Source organism: Hypanus sabinus, chromosome 28, assembly GCF_030144855.1.
Source record: "Hypanus sabinus isolate sHypSab1 chromosome 28, sHypSab1.hap1, whole genome shotgun sequence".
NCBI lineage: Eukaryota > Metazoa > Chordata > Chondrichthyes > Myliobatiformes > Dasyatidae > Hypanus > Hypanus sabinus.
The window spans coordinates 9,452,464-9,472,614 of record NC_082733.1 but is presented as its reverse complement, the minus strand read 5'-3'; the positions used below and the strand labels follow the sequence as shown (position 1 = coordinate 9,472,614).

At 40.8% G+C, this 20,151-nt stretch overlaps 1 protein-coding gene across 3 annotated transcripts in view; it reads left to right on the top strand.

Moving 5' to 3' along the window:
- The window catches only part of abhd17c (abhydrolase domain containing 17C, depalmitoylase), a 49,436-nt gene that overhangs the window by 7,003 nt on the left and 22,282 nt on the right, over positions 1–20,151 (top strand). For 2 of the 3 annotated variants that reach the window (XM_059952581.1, XM_059952583.1), the window contains exon 2: positions 14,031–14,210. In XM_059952581.1, the coding sequence (XP_059808564.1) occupies positions 14,031–14,210 (180 nt within the window). Of the gene's footprint in view, positions 1–14,030; positions 14,211–19,004; positions 19,042–20,151 lie in introns of all 3 variants that reach the window. The other variant, XM_059952582.1, reaches the window with a different exon arrangement.

Genomic DNA, 20,151 nt, shown 5'->3' with positions numbered 1-20,151 from the left:
TTGCCAGAGCTGACTTCACATGCTAGGACAGGCACGCCCAGACATCCCACCTCTCCTGGAAGTTCCAGGAGTCTCCTGCATATTGATAACGGCTCCCTGACGCCCGCAAATTATATACAATATCCCGGAAATTGATTTTTTTGAGAGGAAGAGCGAGGGGGAGCATCCTGATTGGTCTCTCTTTGTGCTAAGTAGACCTATCAGTTTTCTCTGTGGGCGGGCATTACAGTAGACCTCAAAAATAATGACAGTGTTGCTCGCTGCACTGTTTGCAACAGTGACTTTTCTATTGCCCATGGTGGGTTAAAATGTAAAAGACATGTTGAGGTGAGTTTAACAGGTGTTAATCATTCATTAGCATAGCTAACATTATTTAAACTAGCTGGCTCGCTGCTCAGGAACTACTCTATTGATGTCCTACGTGATGAGGCCAAACTCCCTGTAGACTTGCTTAAAGTTGTAATAGAATTAAAAAAAAATGACTCCATGATAATATAAGTACATATTTTAATGTTGCATTTTCTGCATATACCCAACTTGGTTTACAGATTAGACAAAATCATTAAACAAAGTATTACATACACCCTTGGAGGTCAACTGGGGGGGGGGATATGTGGTTGTGGGGGGGTGCGGGGTGCTACCTCCCTGAAATAAGATTTTTTTTCCAGGGTGGGATGTCTGCACACCCCTACTTTGAGGAAGTGGAACAATGGTTAGTAAGTTTTCAGGTGACAGAAAAGTTGACGTGGTAAGTGAGGAAGGTTGTCATAGATTACAACAGGACAGACGGATTCGGAGCTGGGCTGAGAAGTCGCAGATGGGAAGAACTAAATATGCTATTACACAGAAACTTGGAGGTGTAAACTGGGAACAGATGTTCTCAGAGAAATGTACAACAGAAAAGTGGAGGTTGTTTAGTGAGCACTTGGATGGGGTTTTGTTTTGGTTTATCCCGTTGGCAAGGAAAGATTGGTAGGATAAAGAAAACATGGTTGACAAGAGGCGTGAAATATTTATTCAAGAGGCAAAAGAAAGCAAAGATAAAGGTCAGGAAGCAAGGATTAGATGGGGCTCTTGAGAGTAAAGCCAGTAAAGAGCTTAAGAAGAGTTTTAGGAGAGCTAGAAGGGGATATGAGAAGGCCATAGTGTGTAGGATTAAATAAACCCCAAGACATTAACAAGACCAGGAAGATGATGAGCAATCAGGGATAAAAGAGGAAATGTGCCTGGAGTCGGAGGAGGTAGGGCAGGTCCTTAATATATACTTAGTGGTATTCACCAGTGACAGGGACCTTGACGGATGTGAGGTCAGTGTTGAACAGGCTAATGCGCTGGAATGTGTTGAGGTTAAGAAAGAGCAACTGTTGGAATTTCTGAAAAACATTAGAATAGCTAAATTTCAGAGGCTGGACAAGATATTCCTCAGGTTACTATGGGAAGTGAGGGAAGAAATTGGTACACTGTTGATAATCTTTAGGTATTCACTGACCTTGAGTAATACCAGATAATTAGAAGATGGCAAATATCAGTCCTTTGTTCAAGAAAGGTACTACCGATGATCCTGCAAATTGTAGATCACTGATAGGCAAGCTATTGAAGCAGATTTGTAGAGACAGGATTTACAAGCATTTAGAGAAGCATAGTCTGATTAGGGATAGTCAACATGGCTTTGTGGGGGATATATTGTGCCTTATGAGCCTGATTGAGGAAGTGATAAAACATATTAATAAATGTGGATGTGGTGTATGTGGATCTTGTAGGGCTTTCAACAAGGCTCCTCATGGTAGGCTCACTCAGAAATTCTCACAAAATGCTGGTGGAACGCAGCAGGCCAGGCAGCATCAATAGGGAGAAGCGCTGTCGACGTTTCAGGCCAAGACCCTTCGTCAGGACTAAGGGTCTCGGCCAGAAACATCAACAGCACTTCTCCCTATAAATGCTGCCTGGCCTACCGCGTTCCACCAGCATTTTGGGGGTGTTGCTTGAATTTCCAGCATCTGCAGATTTCCTCGTGTTTGTCACTCAGAAATTCATGAGGTTTGGGATCCTGGAAAGCTTGGCTGCATAGATTTGGAACTGGCTTGCTCAAAGAAAGCAGAGGGTGGCAGTAGGTGGAGTGTATTCTGCTGAAAGGTCCATGACTGGCGGTGTACTGCAGGGATCAGGGATCTTCATGATTTATATATATATATATGTGTGTGACTTAGATAAGGAAGTGGAAAGATAGGTTCATAAGTTTGCTGGTGACACAAAGTTTGGTGATGTAGTTGTAAATTACAACAGGACAGACTGATGCAGAGCTGGGATGTGAAGTGCGGATGGTATTCAAATCAGAAAATTGTGACATGATACACTTTGGAAGGTTGAAAGCAGAGTACAGGTTAATGACAGGGTTTTTAGCGATGTAGAGGAACAGGAATTTGGGGTCCAAGTGCATAGTGAGTTCAAGAGCTGAGAGCTAATGTTATACCTCTATGAAAATTGGAGCATTGTGTTCAGATTTAGTTGCTTCATTATAGGAAAGATGTGGAAGCTTTAGAGAGGGTGTAGAGGAGATTTACTAGGATGCTGTCTGGATTGGAGGGCATGTCTGATGAGGAAAGGTTGTGCAAGCTGGGACTTTTTGGAGCGAAGGAGGATGCGAGGTGACTTTATAGAGGTGTGTACGATGCTAAGTCCTTGATAGCCCATGTTTCTTTTCCCAGCATGGCAATGGCTATTATGAGAGGACATACTTTTAAAGTGATTGGAAGGAAGTATAGGGGGATGTCAAAGGGAATTTTTATAAGTAGAAGGTGGTAGAAACAGATACATTAGGGACATTAAAGAGACTCTCAGGCACATAATGAAAGAAAAATGGAGGTTTATGTGGGAGGAAGCTTTGGATTGATCTTGGAGTAGATTAGCAGGTCACCAAAATATTGTTGGCTGAAGGGCCTGTACTATGCTGTACTGTTCTGTATTCTATGTTCTCTGGTGGGTGGAGGCAGGTGGAACTAGGTGATTATGTTGTGTTCTACCAGGTGGGATGTTTCTGTTTCATATGGTGGGAGTGCAGCAGAAGCTGACTTTTATGAGATACCAGCCTAATCAGCCTGATTTAAAGAGTAGTGGAGTATAATTACAATGGGGCAGCAAATGTATCTTCAGTGTCCCCTTTTGCTATTCTTTCATGAGTTGTAGTTATCAATGACAAATATCAGCATTTTTGTCCACCTCTAATCACTCTTGAACTGAGAAGACAGGGTTTGATCACATTGGTGACTCTGGAATCACATGGAGGGCAAGCTTGGAAGCAATTGGCAGCAATCTTACCTGTAACTGCATTAGTTGGTCAGTAATTCAGTTTACATGATCTTGATCTGTTACTTTTTGAAGGGTAACACCTTGAGATTTTTGTGAATTTCCTCTGCGAAGTTAGACTTCCTGTACCATTATTTTTTAATGTGTTCCAGTCTCTCAGGGTGTATACCAAGGGATTATTTTAGTATCCTATAACAGTCTACCTTTGATCTTTTACATTGATGCTTTAAATTGAGTTTTCCATATTCAGTGGTGATTTAAAAAAAAATTGATGAAATCCATGAGTAGCTGGCATGTGCTCCCTCCCTAATTGTCCTCAAAGTTTGGAAGAAGCCACCACACTGAGATGTATTTCAAGTCAGTACAATGTGTGACTTTTATGGGAAACCCAGTAGCTTTGCTGCTTTCATGTGCATATTGCACTTATATAACTATATAACCATAAAACAATTACAGCATGGAAACAGGCCACCTCGGCCCTTCTAGTCTGTGCCACACGCTTACTCTCATCTAGTCCCACTGGCCTGCACTCAGCCCATAACCCTCCATTCCTTTCCTGTCCATATACCTATCCAATTTTACTTTAAATGACAATACCGAACCTGCCTCTACCACTTCTCCTGGAAAGCTCATTCCACACAGCTACCACTCTCTGAGTAAAGAAATCCCCCCTCGTGTTACCCTTAAACTTTTGCCCCCTAACTCGCAACTCATGTCCTCTTGTTTGAATCTCCCCTACTCTTAATGGAAAAAGCCTATCCACGTCAACTCTATCTATCCCCCTCATAATTTTAAATACCTCTATCAAGTCCCCCCTCAACCTTCTACGCTCCAAAGAATAAAGACCTAACTTGTTCAACCTTTCCCTGTAACTTAAGTGCTGAAACCCAGGTAACATTCTAGTAAATCTTCTCTGTACTCTCTCTATTTTGTTGATACCTTTCCTACAGTTCAGTGACCAGAACTGTACACAATACTTCAAATTTGGCCTTGCCAATCAATGCCTTGTACAATTTTAACATTACATCCCAACTCCTATACTCAATTTATAAAGGCCAGCATACCAAAAGCTTTCTTCACCACCCTATCCACATGAGATTCCACCTTCAGGGAACTATGCACCATTATTCCTAGATCACTCTGTTCTACTGCATTCTTCAATGCCCTATCATTTACCATGTATGTCCTATTTGGATTATTCCTACAAAATGTAGCACCTTGCACTTATCAGCATTAAACTCCATCTGCCATTGTTCAGCCCACTCTTCTAACTGGTCTAAATCTCTCTGCAAGCTTTGAAAACCTACTTCATTATCCACAACGCCACCTACCTTAGTATCATCTGCATGCATTCTAATACTTACTTGGTGTTTTAATAGTATTGAATGTGGTGCAACTTTAAGTTGACAGCAATCATTGTTATGGATGAGGTACCAATCAGCTCGGCTAGTTTGCATGATTGATGTCAAGTGACTTCAATACTGGAATTGCATTTATTATGCAAGGAGGAACATACTTTATTGATGCTGATGAAAATGATCAAGAGATGCAGAAATTAGTTAAGTACTAATATAATCTATGAAATGCTCCAGGCCTGGACAAGTTTCCCATCCGAGAGAGGGAATGAAGAACTGAAGGAAATTCAAATTTTTTACAGAAATCATTCCAGGAACATTGGCCAAAGGCCAACAAATCTCCAGGGCCTGAGTAATCTACATCTCCGAGTGGTCATTTAAGAGGCTCTAGATGCATAATGATCATCTTCCTAAACTGAAGCAGTTCATACAGATTGTTCAAAGTAAGTTTATTATCAAAGTTAATGTATAGTATGTTACGATATGCAACCCTGAGATTCATTTTCTTGTGGACATACACAGTAAATCTAAGAAAAATAATATAATCAATGAAAGACTGCAGCCAACAGGATGAACAAACAATCAATGTGCAAAACATGACAAAATACAAAAGAAAAATAAGAAATAAAATAAATAAGCAAACACAAGAACATCTGCAGATGCTGGAAATTTAAAGCAAAACATACTAAATGCTGGAGGAACTTAGCAGGTCAGGCAGCCTCTGTGGAAAGCGTAAACAGTTGACATTTTAGGCCAAGACCTTTTTTTTTCAGGGCATTATGAAGACATTCATGCACAATTGTGTCTCCAAAATATCGTATAGTCTTCCCCAATCAGAAACACTGAATGAACCAAGGATTCCACAAGCTGCTAAGGGCTGGGTTGATGGTGTTCTGGTCTGGTGACCAAAGGAAATATAAGAGGCCTTGTTACAACCTCTGGAAAGAAATCTCACGTGAAGTGGCAATTCTGGATGAAACTTGAATCAGAAAAGGATGCTCAACAGCTGTGTGTAGAGCTTGAATATTATTACCTCCAACAAAGTAAAACCAAGCAACAACCATATATGTCAACAAGGTTTCAATCCCAGATGAGCTCAACATTCTTTTATGCTCACTTTGACTGACAGAAGAAGAAGGCATCTTTATGAACTCTGACAACTCTGTGATTCCAGGTTCTGAGGCCTCCTTCAGGGGTGTGAACCTATGGAAAGCATCTGGCCCAGATGATGTCCCTGGCTGAGTACTGAAAACCTATGCTAATCAACTGGCTGGTCTTTACTAATATCTTTAACCTCACTTCAGCCTTATGAGGAGCCCTCAAACAGGCTTCAATTGTCCAAACAGAACGTGATAACCTGCCTTGATGTCTGTTTTCCAGTAGTACTTACTCCACTGTGATGAAGTGCTTTGAGAGACTGATGATGAAACATATCAATTCCTGCCTAAGAAGTGGCTTGGATCCTCTCCAGTTTACCTACTGTCACAACAAGTCAACTGCAGTTGCCATTTCATTGGCTCTTCACTCAACCCTGGAACATCTGAACAATGAAAATGCATACATCAGGATGCTGTTCTTGACTAGAGCTCTGCATTCAAGACCATCATCACCTCTAAAGTATCAATGATCTCCATGATGTAGGCCTCAGTACCTTCTTGTGCAAATGGATCCTCGATTTCTTCACTTGCAGACTCAGTTAGTTCAGATTAGAACAACATTTCCTCCACAATCACAATCAGCACAGGTGCTTAGGGTGTGTGCTTAGCCCCTGCTCTACTCAGTTTATACCTATGACTGTGAGCCTAAGTACAGCTCCGAAGTCGTATTTAACTTTGCTGACGACACCACTGTTGTGGGCTGAATCAAAGGTGGTGACGAATCGGAATATAGGAGAGAGATTGAAAGTCTTTTTCAATCTTTTTATTGTATTTTTCAAAAACAGATACATAACGGTCATAATAGTACAAAGGGAGTGAGATTACGTTGTTGGCAATTAACACATGAGTAAAAACTATTATTCAATTAATAATATAAAGGAATCGGAAAAGATCAAATTATATCCTGTGACAGATTGAAAATCTGTCTGAATTGTGACACACTTGTAACCTCTCAGCTTCAGCAAAACCAACGAGTTGATTATTGACTATGGAGAAGGGAGCCGGAGGTTCATGAGCCAGTACTCATTAGGGGATCAGTGATGGAGAGGGTCAACAACTTTAAATTCTTCAGTGTTATCATTTCAGAGGATCTGTACTGGGTCCAGTGCGTAAGTGCCATTACAAAGGAGGCACAGCAGCACCTCTGCTTTTGAGAACTTTTCAAAGATTTGGCATGTCATCTAAAACTTTGACAAACTTCTTTAGATACACAGCGCAGACTATACTGATAGGTTGCATTACGGCCTGGTATGTAATTACCAATGCCCTTGAATGGAAAAGCTTGCAAAAAGTACTGCATACAGCCCAGCCAATCACAGGTAAAGCCCTCCATGCAAGAAGCAGCATCCATATTCAAGGACCCCTATATCCAGGCCATGCTCTCTTCCCACTGCTGCCATCAGGAAGGCGGTACAGGAGCCTTGGGTCCCACACCACCAGGTTCAGGAATATATATTACACTTCAACCATCAGGTTCCAGAACCAGAGTAAATAACTTCACTCTCCCCAATACTGAACAAATTCATCAACCTATGGACACACTTTCAAGGACTCTACAGCTCATGTTCTCAATATTTAGTTATTATTCTTATTTTGCTTTTTTATTGTACTTCCACAATTTGTTTTTGTTTTGCACATTTGTTGTTTGTCTTTGCAGTTTTTCATTGATTCTGTAGTATTTTTTTTCACATCTACATTGAATGCCTGCAGGAAAATGAATCTCAGGGTGGTAAACAGTACTGTGCAAAAGTTTTAGGCACCCTAGTTATTTTATATAAATGTTATTTTAGATGTTTATTTTTTGTTTTTTGCATTAGTGTTTATCAGTAAAGAAGGGTTTTTAGATTTCCAAACATTCATTTTCCAAAAAAATTAAATGTTAGAGAAAATTTTGTATTTTGTTAAAGAAAGTAACATTAAGTAATAGACCACTTTTTAAATAAAAACTTGATTACTTTGTAAAGACTGATTTATACTTCTGTTTAGGCTCTACACCGTAGCCTACACCAGCGGACTATGCCGTGAGCATTTATATTTGTGTGTTGCTGTGTCTGCGTCGCTCTGCAATTCACCGCCAAAACGCTAGTTGGCGGTGGGGTTTCTAGGCCACTGTTGAGTTTCTTCATGTACTTTAAACAATGGTGATAGAAACTGAGCGCATCATGTTGGAGTTGGAGCTAATAAATGTTGAACCAGAGTTACTTTTATGGAAATTACTGCAATGCAGAAAAGAGAGAAGATGTCGGAGGAGTTGGTGTGTATGACCATTGAACGGATTGAGGCAGAAGGAGGGTGAATTTTCTGTGCTTGTCCATCCACTGTGAGACATGGATGAGGAAATGCATTTCAAATATTTTCGGATGGCAGCAGGTAGATTTATCATCTCCAACGCGGAGAAGTAGCAACCAGAAATGCGTAAGAGGAAATGCGATGCTACTAGGCGGACCAATCACAGTTGTTGCGGGCTGCGACGCGTAGTTACATTTTTGGGGAGGTGCGTGTCAGGCTATGGCATAGGGTACGCGGCTATGCTGTACCTACGGTGTAGATTCGACAAAGAAGTATAAATTGGCCTTAAGTGTATAGCCCAATGCAACGATAACAAACAGGTGCTAATGATCAATGACATGATTTGAATGAACTAAACTGATTAACTGAAACGGGTGTAGAAGGAATCAAATTGGGTAAAGGAAAACCAAACCAAAAAGGTGAGGATGTGGCAGATTTGACAGTTTAATCATCCATTCTTACACCATGTCAAGAGTGAGTATAGCAACAAAACAGAAGGTGGTCGTCTTGCATCAGCAAAGTCTCTTCCAGACAGAAATTTCGCAGCAGACAGAAGTTTCAAGATGTGCTGTCCGAGCTCTTCTGAAGAAACACAATGAAATGGGCAAGATTGAGGACTGGAAACGCAGCGGTCAGCCACAGAAACCCAGTGCAGCTGACGAAAGATACATCAAACTGATGTCCCCTCTAAATCAGAAGAAGTTCAGCACTGCTGTCAACTCTGAACTCCCAAAAACCACAGGAAACCCCAAATACACTTTTCTATAGTCCAGAGAAGTCTTGTCAGGGGCAGTCTTTGTGGAAGAGTTGGTGCCCAACAGCCCTTCCTGTGAAGTGGAAACAAAGCCAAGAGACTCACCTACGTACAAAAACACAAGGATTGAGGTGCCGAAGAATGGTAGCAAGTGCTCTGGACTGTCAAGTCAAAATTTGAAAACTCTAATATCATAGAAATGCTAGAGAGCACTACATGGATGAGTGTCTGCAGCCAATAATAAGGCATGACGGAGGTTCCTTGCAGGTTTGGGGCTGCATTTCTGCAAACGTAATTGGTGATGTGGTCTGAATGAATGGAATTCTTGATGCTGAGAGGTACAGCAGATTCTCATCCATCACACAATATTATTGAGGTGTCAGATTGGTTCCAACTTCATTCTTCTGGACAATGACCCCAAGCACATGACCAAGGTTATAAAGACCTAGCTTCATGGAAAAGACAAAGGAGGAGTTCTGCAACAGATGGTATGGTCTGCACAGAGCTCTGATCATAAAATCATTGAAACTGTCTGGGATTACCTGGAGAGAAAGAAGCAAACCAGGCAGCCAAATTCTGCAGAAAAGCTGTTTCAAGTTCTCCAAGCTGCTTGAAACAACCTACCAGCTGATTTTCTATGGCTCGAGAATTGATGCAGTTTTCAAGGCAAAGGGTGGTCACACCAAATATTTATTTGATTTGATTTAGTTTTCTTTTTTGTTTAATGCTCTTTATAGTATTTTTTGATATTTTGGTACTTATCACATCATTGTTTTTGAAATCATCTTTGTTTTACAGGATTTTTTTTTACACATGAAAATACTTTGAAAATAAACTTACTTTGAATATATTATAAAATATGCACTAACTGGATTTGCATAGGAATAGTCAAGGGAGAGCCAGTTGATGTTTTGTACGGGCAGTCCCCGGGTTATCAACGAGTTCTGTTCCTGAGTCCATCTTTAAGTTGGATTTGTACGTAAGTCATAACAAGTACATCCGGTATTATTTAGCATCAGTTAGTCAAATGTTTGTCTTAGTATATAGTATATATTTTACCTTTCTGTGCATATAAAACACTTAAGAAACATATATATTCCAATAATTAAACCACTGCGTTGCTTAGTAATAATTGTAGCTTTCATCAGGGCAGGGCCTTTCACATGCTCCATTATTCTCACTTTATCTTTTAAAATTGTTCCGATCGTTGACCGACTAGCCCAGGGGTCAGCAACCTTTACCACTGAAAGAGCCACTTGGACCAGTTTCCCACAGAAAAGAAAACACTGGGAGTCGCAAAACCCGTTTGACATTTAAAATGAAATAACACTGCATACAACGTTTTGTTTTGCCTTTATGCTATGTATAAACAAACTATAATGTGTTGCATTTATGAAATTGATGAACTCCTGCAGAGAAAACGAAATTACATTTCTGCATGCAACAAAAACATTTTGAACTCCGAAAAAAAGACGTTGGGTTGAAGGTTACTTTTAAGTAAAATACGCAATGTCTATTTGAGTCCTTCTTGTATTTATGAAAAACGCCGAACTTAAATTTGCCGCCAGCAGCAAACCAAAAATAACGTCAGCCAGCTGTCAACCTGAAAAATAAAAGGACTATTTCACTGAACAATGAAAACATATGAATATATGTAAAATAATAGGCAATTAAAATATTTATCATACTTGGTCAGGTTGACTCTCACCTGACAATGCAGTCGTATTCAGTAGGGATGGATCGATGCTTAGGGGAGTGACCGGGAAGGATAATGTGTTTTTTTCCTCTCTGAACTCACAGAAGCGTTTCCCAAACGATGTTTGCATTGCGATGATTGCAGAATGAAAATACTCCGAGTTTATCATGTCGTGACCTTGTTTGAACTCTCTCAAATTGGGGAAGTGAGACAATGTGCCTTTCTGTAAATCTCTGGCAAGCAACGTCAACTTGCGCTTGAATGCCAAAACATCCTCCAACATGTGCAGGGCTGTACGTCCTTACCCCGTTGAAGAGTTGTGTTCAGCGTGTTCAGGTGCGCTGTCATGTCTACCATGAAGTGTAGCTTTTCCAGCCACTCTGGCTGTTCCAGCTCAGGAAAGTTGAGCCCTTTGCTGCCCAGGAAAGTTTTCACTTCTTCCAGACACGCGACAAAGCGTTTCAGCACCTCCCCTCTGGACAGCCAGCGATAAAAACACGTTGTAGCAGTGTGCCACACGCAGTCAGTAAACTGCAGTCAAAGATAGCTTTATTCGAACTAAACAGCCTTGCTTTTAAGCCTCCCTCAACCCGCCCCCCCATGGGCGCGGATGCTGCAAAAGACACGTACTCACAAACTCCTGTAGGCTATCTCCCTTAGACTGAACGCTGGCTAATTGTGAGCCGGTTCGGATGTGTCAGGAAATGGGTCGCCACAACGTCTTATTTAGATTGTACAAGATCACCATAATCTTCAAATTTAGATTTACATTTCAAAAACTAACAAACCAACATAAAATACATTTTAATTAAATACTGACCATGTAGCGGTGTGCTACACGCAGCGCTAAAATTATGACACGAAGTCGGTAACTGCAGTCGAAGGAAAAAACTTTATTCGAAATCTTCAGCCTCACTTTTAAGCCTCCCTCAACCTGCCCCCCATGGCGCAGAGGCTCCAAAGCTCTGTGCTCGCAAACCCCCGTAGGCTATCTAATTGTGAGTCGGTTCGGATGTGCCAGGAAAAGGGTCGCCACAACCAATTATTTCCCAAAGCAACAGGGAGCCGCAGCACAGACGTAAAAGAGCCACATGTGGCTCCGGAGCCGCGGGTTGCCGACCCCCGGACTAGCCTTAACGCTTTTCCAATGATGTTTCACCTCTTTCCAGACGCTTTATTATTTCCACTTTATTTTCAATTGTGATTGCTTCCCGTCAACGGAACAGAAACACTGTGGTCGGTGGGTCCTGAGCTCTGCCGGCTCCCGAGCTCCGCTGGGTCCTAAGGACCACTGCACTGAATTCCCTGGGTCCTAAAGTCCACTGCACAGAGGCAGGTTAAATGGGACAAGTGGGGGCTGTGTAGGGTTTGGGTATTTGATCCTCCACAATATTCCGCGTGGGAATTTAAACTGGAGGTGGCAGTTTTTTTTTACGAGATCGAGTTGTGTCCTCGCTATCAACGGTACGAATGGAGAACATGCTCGGGAGCGGTCTGTCACTGGATCAAATTTGGGAACCTCCATTCTCGAGCCCAGTGTTGATCTCACTACGCCACCAGCCGACCGGAAAAGGAGGGGGGGTGGGGTCAGGGTGAATCTTGCTAAGAAAAATTTAAGCCAAATACAAAGTTACACACTCAACACAGTGTCAATAGCAACGACTTAAAATGGCGGACAGCGGCGTGCTCCTTCCTCAGTTCATAAGTACGAGTTGTCTGTAAGTCGGATGTTTGTAACTTGGGGACTACCTGTACTTGGATATTCAGGAGGCTTTTGATGAGGTGAATCGGACATAATATACTAGCATCTACCATAAATCGAGAATTAGTTAACTATCTGAAAACTAGGAATAAACAGATATTTTCCTGGGTGACAGGTAGTTAGTTACCAATGGGCTGCTGCAGGAATCAGTGCTTGAGTAACAGCTGTTCACAGTGTATAAAAATGTTTTTGTTGAGGGAATTTGAGGTTTGCAGCGAACAAAAACCTGGTTATGTATTTGCATGCAGTTGAGCTGCTATGAAGAGAGGCTCCAATGTGATTCAGTCAAGTTAAGTAGAAAAGGACAGCACAGGTGACAGTGTGTTCAGAAGTGAGATTTGTTCCTTTCTTCACATTATTTCTTCAAAACAAAACATGGGTACTGGGAGATCAGGGAGATTTATTGCCACGAGTGAAATGAGTGAACTTTAGTTGTACTGTTATTATTTGAAGGTGCTTTTGGAGAATACATCTGACTAAAATACTTTATTTAGATGACAAAAAATAATGTCTTACTGGTTAGTAACATGAACATTGTTTTCTGATGAAATCTTATATTGACTGATAGTTGTAAGGTCAGTGAAATGTGCACGTTCGAAGGTTTTTTTTAAATCTTATTGATCAATCAACTTTTCTAGACATTTTCTTTCAAGATGCGTTGTTCAAAAATTTGTTCCAGTCACTTTTATTGAGAAGTAACTCCAAGGAGTGGTTTTGCATAGGCAATTACAAAATGCTGCTGAAAAGGGTCAATTTACATTACAGTGAGAGTGCAGAGTGAGGGGAATAAGAAACCTACTCAGATCTGCTGTATATCATTTCAAAGCCACTATAATGAATGTGGCATGAGATAACTGATTGGTTGCCAAATTAGAGAAGTAGCAGTCATTTACTTTCAAACACGAGGAAATCTGCAGATGCTGGAAATTCAAACAACACACACAAAATGCTGGTGGAACACAGCAGGCCAGGCAGCATCTATAAGGAGAAGCACTATCGACGTTTCAGGCCGAGACCCTGCGTCAGGCCCGAAACGTCGACAGTGCTTCTCCTTATAGATGCTGCCTGGCCTGCTGTGTTCCACAAGCATTTTGTGTGTGTTGTTAGTCATTTACCTTGCTTGTTCTGCCACACATTGAAATGGTATTTTTAGAGGTCCCATCCTTCCTCTTTATCAGTGTTTATTCCAGCAGTTAACTGTTCACTGGTGGCTAGGTTAATCAGCTGAGTGAAGAAAATGGTACATTATGATAGTTCCTGCTTAAAGGGAGATGAAATTGTGTATTGAAGGCTCATTGCTGCAAAATTGTAACTACAAAATTATGTTCTTGTTTATTTCTCATCATAATCATACATTACAAAATCTGAAGCATGAGGTAAAACTTTGCACAGTATGTGATTAGAATCTGGAATGTAATGCTTGCAGATGAGCTGGTTTCATTGTTGTCTTCAGAAGGAAATAAATTTGCGATGAATAAAAAAAATACTAAGGCTATGGAGAAGGCAGTAGAGGTGATGTGCAAATGAGCAGCTATCTTAGCAAGCGTGTGTCGGTAAGATGGTCTGAATAGCCTCATTCTGCAGCTATTTTGAAGATAGTGTTAAGAGTGGGGCAGGTAGAGGAATAAATGCATTCAGCATTGTACTTTGAATTAATGCAGAGTGTTGTTTATTTACTTTGTTCAAATCTGAGACTTGTATTTCTTTCTTTTAGGTATGGTGTTAGTCCAGAGAATATCATTCTATATGGTCAGAGCATTGGCACCGTTCCTACAGTAGATCTTGCTTCCCGTTATGAATGTGCAGCTGTTATCCTCCATTCACCTCTTATGTCTGGCTTACGTGTGGCATTCCCTGATACAAGGAAAACCTACTGCTTTGATGCATTTCCAAGGTAAGTGCTGAAAAATTTGGTACATGCTGTTTTAAGGCATTATGAAAGTGAAATATATGGTCAAATCACAGTAATGCATTTAGTTAATTAAGCAATCTCTTATTTTCTATTCTTTCCTTCACTTTTAAATAGTTCAAAATAAATCTATTATCAAAGTACATATATGTCACCATATACAACCCTGAGATTAATTTCATTTTCATGTGGCCATTCACAGTAAACACAAAAAGCATATAAAGTGAGACGTGAATTATGTTGGCCCAGTCAGTTGATCAACACAGGTCTGTATTACCCCATCTACTCCAGATTCTTGAATGTGGTCCAGTCCACTGACTCATGGCAATTCCGTAGCTACTCCTCTAGCTCCCCCGACCACCTCTTTTATCAAGTCAAGTCACTTTTATTGTCATTTCGACCATAACTGCTGGTACAGTACATAGTAAAAATGAGACAATGTTTTTTCAGGATCATGGTGTTACATGACACAGTACAAAAACTAGACTGAACAACGTAAAAAAAAACACTGAAAAAAAACTACACTAGGCTACAGACCTACCCAGGACTGCATAAAGTGCACAAAACAGTGCAGGCATTACAATAAATAATAAACAAGACAATAGGGCAGAAAGGTGTCAGTCCAGGCTCTGGGTATTGAGGAGTCTTATAGCTTGGGTGGAAGAAACTGTTACATAGTCTAGTCATGAGAGCCCGAATGCTTTGGTGCCTTTTCCCAGATGGCAGGAGGGAGAAGAGTTTAGACGAGTGGTGTGTGGGGTCCTTCATAATACTGTTCGCTTTGCGGATGCAGCGTGTAGTGTAAGTGTCCTATGTTGTAAGTGTCCTCTGACTGTCGTATGTTGAAAGATTGGAGTAGACTGTCATATGTTGAAAGATTGGAGCGACTGGGCTTGTATACACTGGAATTTAGAAGAATGCAAGGGGATCTGATTGAAACATATAAGATTATTAAGGGATTGGACACACTGGAGGCAGGAAGCATGTTCCCGCTGATGGGTGAGTCCAGAACTACAGGTCACAGTTTAAGAATAAGGGGTAAGCCATTTAGAACAGAGATGCGGAAAAACTTCTTCACCCAGAGAGTGGTGGATATGTGGAATGCTCTGCCCCAGAAGGCAGTGGAGGCCAAGTCTCTGGATGCTTTCAAGAGAGAGTTAGATAGAGCTCTTATAGATAACGGGGTCAAGGGATATGGGGAGAGGGCAGCAACGGGGTACTGATTGTGTATGATCAGCCATGATCACAGTGAATGGTGGTGCTGGCTAGAAGGGCCGAATGGCCTACTCCTGCACCTACTGTCTATTGTCCGTAACGGTGGGAAGAGAGACCCCGATTATCTCAGCTGACCTCACTACCCGCTGCAGGGTCTTGCGATCCAAGATGGTGCATTTTCCAAACCAGGCAGTGATGGCAGCTTGTTCTTTAGCATCTGCCTGTATGCAGGTAGGAGAGGGACAGCCAAGTGATCAGATTCTCCCAAAATGCAGTCTAGGCATGGCATGTAAACATTCCTAATCCTAGTTTAGCAGTGGTTGAGTGTGTTGGGACCCCTGATGCTACAGGTAATTTGTTGATGATAATTGGGCGCAGGCTTCTTCAAACTTGTTTCAGTATCTTGAGTCTCTGCTTAACATTGGCCTTTGGTGGTATGTAAGTTGCAGTCAAGATCACACAGGAGAACTCTCTTGGTAAGTAAAACGGTCAGCACTTAATTATTATATGTTCCAGGTCAGGGGAGCAAGAGTGTGACAGACCTCTGTGTCTGAGCACCAGAAAGAGTTTACTGTGAAATAGAGACAGCTTTTTGTCTTCTCCAAATCAGCAGTCTGGTCCATCCTGTTTATTTCGAAGCCCTCAAGTCTTACTGATGTATCCAGTGTGTCCCGAGTGAGCCACGTCTCGTGAAACCGAGAACATAGCAATTCCTCATTTCCCTTCAAAACAGCAATCTTACCCTTGGGTCCTCAATCTTGATCTCCAGCGATTGTACATTTGCTAACAAGGTGCTGGGTAGAGGAAGTTTCATACCTCAGCTTTCAGTCTGGCTTGGAGTCTTCCCCCCTCCCTCTCTTTCAGCCGGGCGAAGTAAGTTTGTCTGCTTAAAAGTGCCATACCTGCATACTTGAGAGTTAAGTTCGAGACCTTCAGAAGATCATGAAATCGCTAGTTTATTGAGATAGTTCAAAATTACGTTATGTAGAGGGAAATTATAGGTTGCAAATTGCAGTGAGCAGCTCAGAAGTAGTATATTTAGACTTCTATATTTAGTTAAATATAGAAGTTATCCAACAATATGAGACATAGTACATGTAAAATCTTGTGCAAATGTTCATTACCAGGAATAAGGTCAAGAAAGCTTGCTTCCAATTTTTTTTTTTGTAAAATAATAGATGTAAGCTTTTTAAAAAAAAATGTAGATTAACACTTGGATTAACTTTGATAATCAATTTCAGATTTGTTCATTTAGACTTTTTTTGCTGAGTAAGATAAGTTCTGTGTTCACTGTGGAAAATATAGAACTTAGACAAGCAATTGTAATGTTTATTAACTGTGAATCAATTCATCATTACTGCTTATGGAACAGGAGCTATATCAATGGAAGTCTTTTTCCTTGCCTTGTTTTGCACATTAAATTAATTAATGCCAGAAAATCTGTAGTCATTTTACGTCGATCTAAAGTAGTATAAATCGTTCTGATACGAAAAAATTATGCTGTGAACTGGCAATTTTGTGTTTCTTCAAAAAATGTAGATTTTAGGTCCAAATTTATCTGAAAATTAAATCTCCTGACCAAGAAAGGTGGCAATGGGGAACCTCATGAACTTTGAGCTGTAGGTTCTGGCATAAGTGTAAGCATGACAGTACAGAACCTGTTCTCTATTATGTAAATAGTTTGTTTATTGTTTCATAAATCCTGTTCAATAGTAAATATTGTTTTATTTGGTGGAGCCAATAAGTTGGTATAAATAACAAAGTGTCAGAGTTTTATGTTTGTGAATGTTACTGCAGGAAAGGAATTCCAGAAACTGATGCTTTGATGCAAATCATTGAGCAATTAACACTGGATAGTCAGAGGGCTGGAACTGGATGAGTGTTGATAAAGTGACTGGAGTAGATTAGAAAATAGAGAAGAGTGAAGCCACAAGAATTTGAAAATGGATTTGCATGTTGATATTGAAGAATGCTTAATCAGGAACTAGTTTGAGTAAGTAAGCATGTGTGAAGTGGATTTGTTATGAATTAGAACACAAGTAGCATGTGGGATGGTGGTTTCTGATGAGAAAATAATTAGAAAGTTAATGAGAAAGAAAATGTAGTACAGCAAAATGGTTAGTGATAACCTTGAACTGGAGTTAGGGGAAAAAATAAAGATCAAAAGATAAAATGAAAACACTATATGGATGCATGTAGCATATGTTTCCAAAAGAATGATAGAAATTAGTGGGTCATGTCTAACAGCCAATATGAAGACACATTTTGCAAAGTGGGCAAGTTTGTGAATAAGATTATTTGTGATTGTTAGGGGAAGCAGAATGGAAAAAGCAATGAGAAATTCTCATTTTAACAAATAATATAAAGGCAGTAGGATCTTTACTCAAGAATCAGAATCAATTTGGATAGAGTTAAGAAACAGCAAAAGGCAGAAAACATTGGGAGTTGCCTACAATTCCCAAAATGTCATGGTAATGTAGGGCAAAGTATTCATCAAGACATCGGAGCTCCAGATAATATGGTTAAAGCAATTATTGTCCAAAACTTTATCTACAAAACCAGAGGAGGAGTAATATTATGAAAGGTGAAGTAATGGAGTGTCTAAGGACATTTATCTGTTTGTTGAGGACCCAACAAAGGAACAAGCTATATGTCCAAGGATTCTTGAATTTGCAGCACAGGGAGACAAGGTGGTTATGGTAGGGGGTTGGGGGTGGGGGGAGGGTGTGTGTATGTACAAAATAAGTGAGGTTATAGTGTAGCTGTTGCTATGAATGTGACGCAACTCTGAGGGGCCAAAGGGTAGAAAGTCGCCCCCTCCTTTTTGAGAATCGCAAGATTGCTATTAATTCGGGTCTGGGACCCTGGAAATGAGAGAGAGAGACGTCCAGAATACACAAGGTTTGGAATGTGTCCTGACCTCAGCGAAACGGAACCGCTGATAATGGCCATTGTCTCTTGGAGATGGAATTGTGTATTGAGCACTGTACAATTCATTGAAACCCCTCAGGGGACAACCAGAGTGGGCTGGTTGAGGAATTGACATCTGATACCCTGTGAGTAAGGATAAAAGAGGGTCTGGGGAACAACCCTTTTCGATGCACCAGGAGAAATGCTAGAGATTCCGTGACAGCGTTTAATAGAGACAGCCGGTGGGGGGCTCATGTGCGTCCTCCCTTGCCAGGGTGGCGGGCTCACCACGGAAGAACGGTTTGGCTAAAGGAGAGGTCACAATTGAACGGCCATGACAAAAGAGACACCTGACAGATCGAAATCATAAAAGGAAAAGCTGGCAAGTTTTTCTATCAAATCTCTCTCTCTCTCTCTCTCTCTCTCCAACCATTGCAACCCAGCGGTCCCCAAAGGCTGCAGCCTGCATGAACTGAGTGAACTTCATATTTCCATCGGACAATACATTATCCCCTAGACAACGATAGAGCTTATTTCTTATTGATTATTATTATACCCGCACTTTTAGATTTAGTATTGACGACATATATTATCTGTATATTTGCATTGATATTATTTTTGTGTATTTTTACTAATAAATACTGTTAAAAATAGTATCATCAGACTTCAACGGACGTCTCCATCTTTGCTGGTAAGTGACCCAGTTACGGGGTTCGTAACACTGTTTAAAAAAAATTTACTTAAATCCTTGGAGCTACGGAGGATGAGAGGTGACCTAATAGAGGTGTATAAGATGATGAGAGGCATTGATCGCTTGGATAGCCAGAGACATTTTCCCAGGGCTGAAATGGCTAATATTAGAGGGCATAGCTTTAAGGTGCTTGGAAGTAAGTACAGAGGAGATTCCAAGGTTAAGTTTTTCACACAGAGTGGTGAATGACTGCCGGCAATGGTGGTGGAGGCAGATACAATAGGGTCGTTTAAGAGACTCTTAGTACATGGAGCTTAGAAAAATAGAGGGCTATGTGGAAGGGTAATCCTAGGCAGTTTCTAGAGTAGGTTACATGGTCGGCACAACATTGTAGGCTGAAGGGCCTGTAATGTGCTGTACGTTTCTTTTTTTTTAAATTTTTTTTATTAGTTTTTCAAACCATTTTACAAATTAAAAACCCCAAATCCCAATGAGGAACATTAAAACAGTGCAAAATTAAGCATACAATAACAATATGCTACAAAGGAAGAGAATTTAGCAAAAAAAAGCACCTAAATTAAAGACAAGTAAGCTTAGTGTCCTCCCCAAGCCCCACAACATAAGAAAAAACAACAGCAACTCCAGACCAACCACAACACAATATAGAGAGTATAAGTCAGGACAGCCAAACTCCCAGACTGTGAATACACTCAGCAACAGAGGGTAATAATGCCTTCTACCAGAAAAAAAAGGAGCTGAAAGCAAGGGACCGAAAAGAAAAAAAAACCCTAGTCAAGAGGAAGGTTATGAAAATACTCGATCAAAGGTCCCCAGACCTTATGGAACTTTAGATCCGAATTGAGAACTGAATAATGAATTTTTTCGAGGTCCAAACAGGCCATGATGTCATTAAGATATTGAGCATGAGTGGGCGGGGCAACATCTCTCCATCTGAGGAGGATCAAGCGTCTAGCCAGGAGAGAGGCAAAGGATAATATTCGGCATTTGGTCGGACCCAGACATAAATCTGTCTCGCCCCAAAAACCGAACAGAGCAATTAAGGGGTTTGGTTCTAGGTGCTGATTCAGAATACACGATAACGTAGTGAAG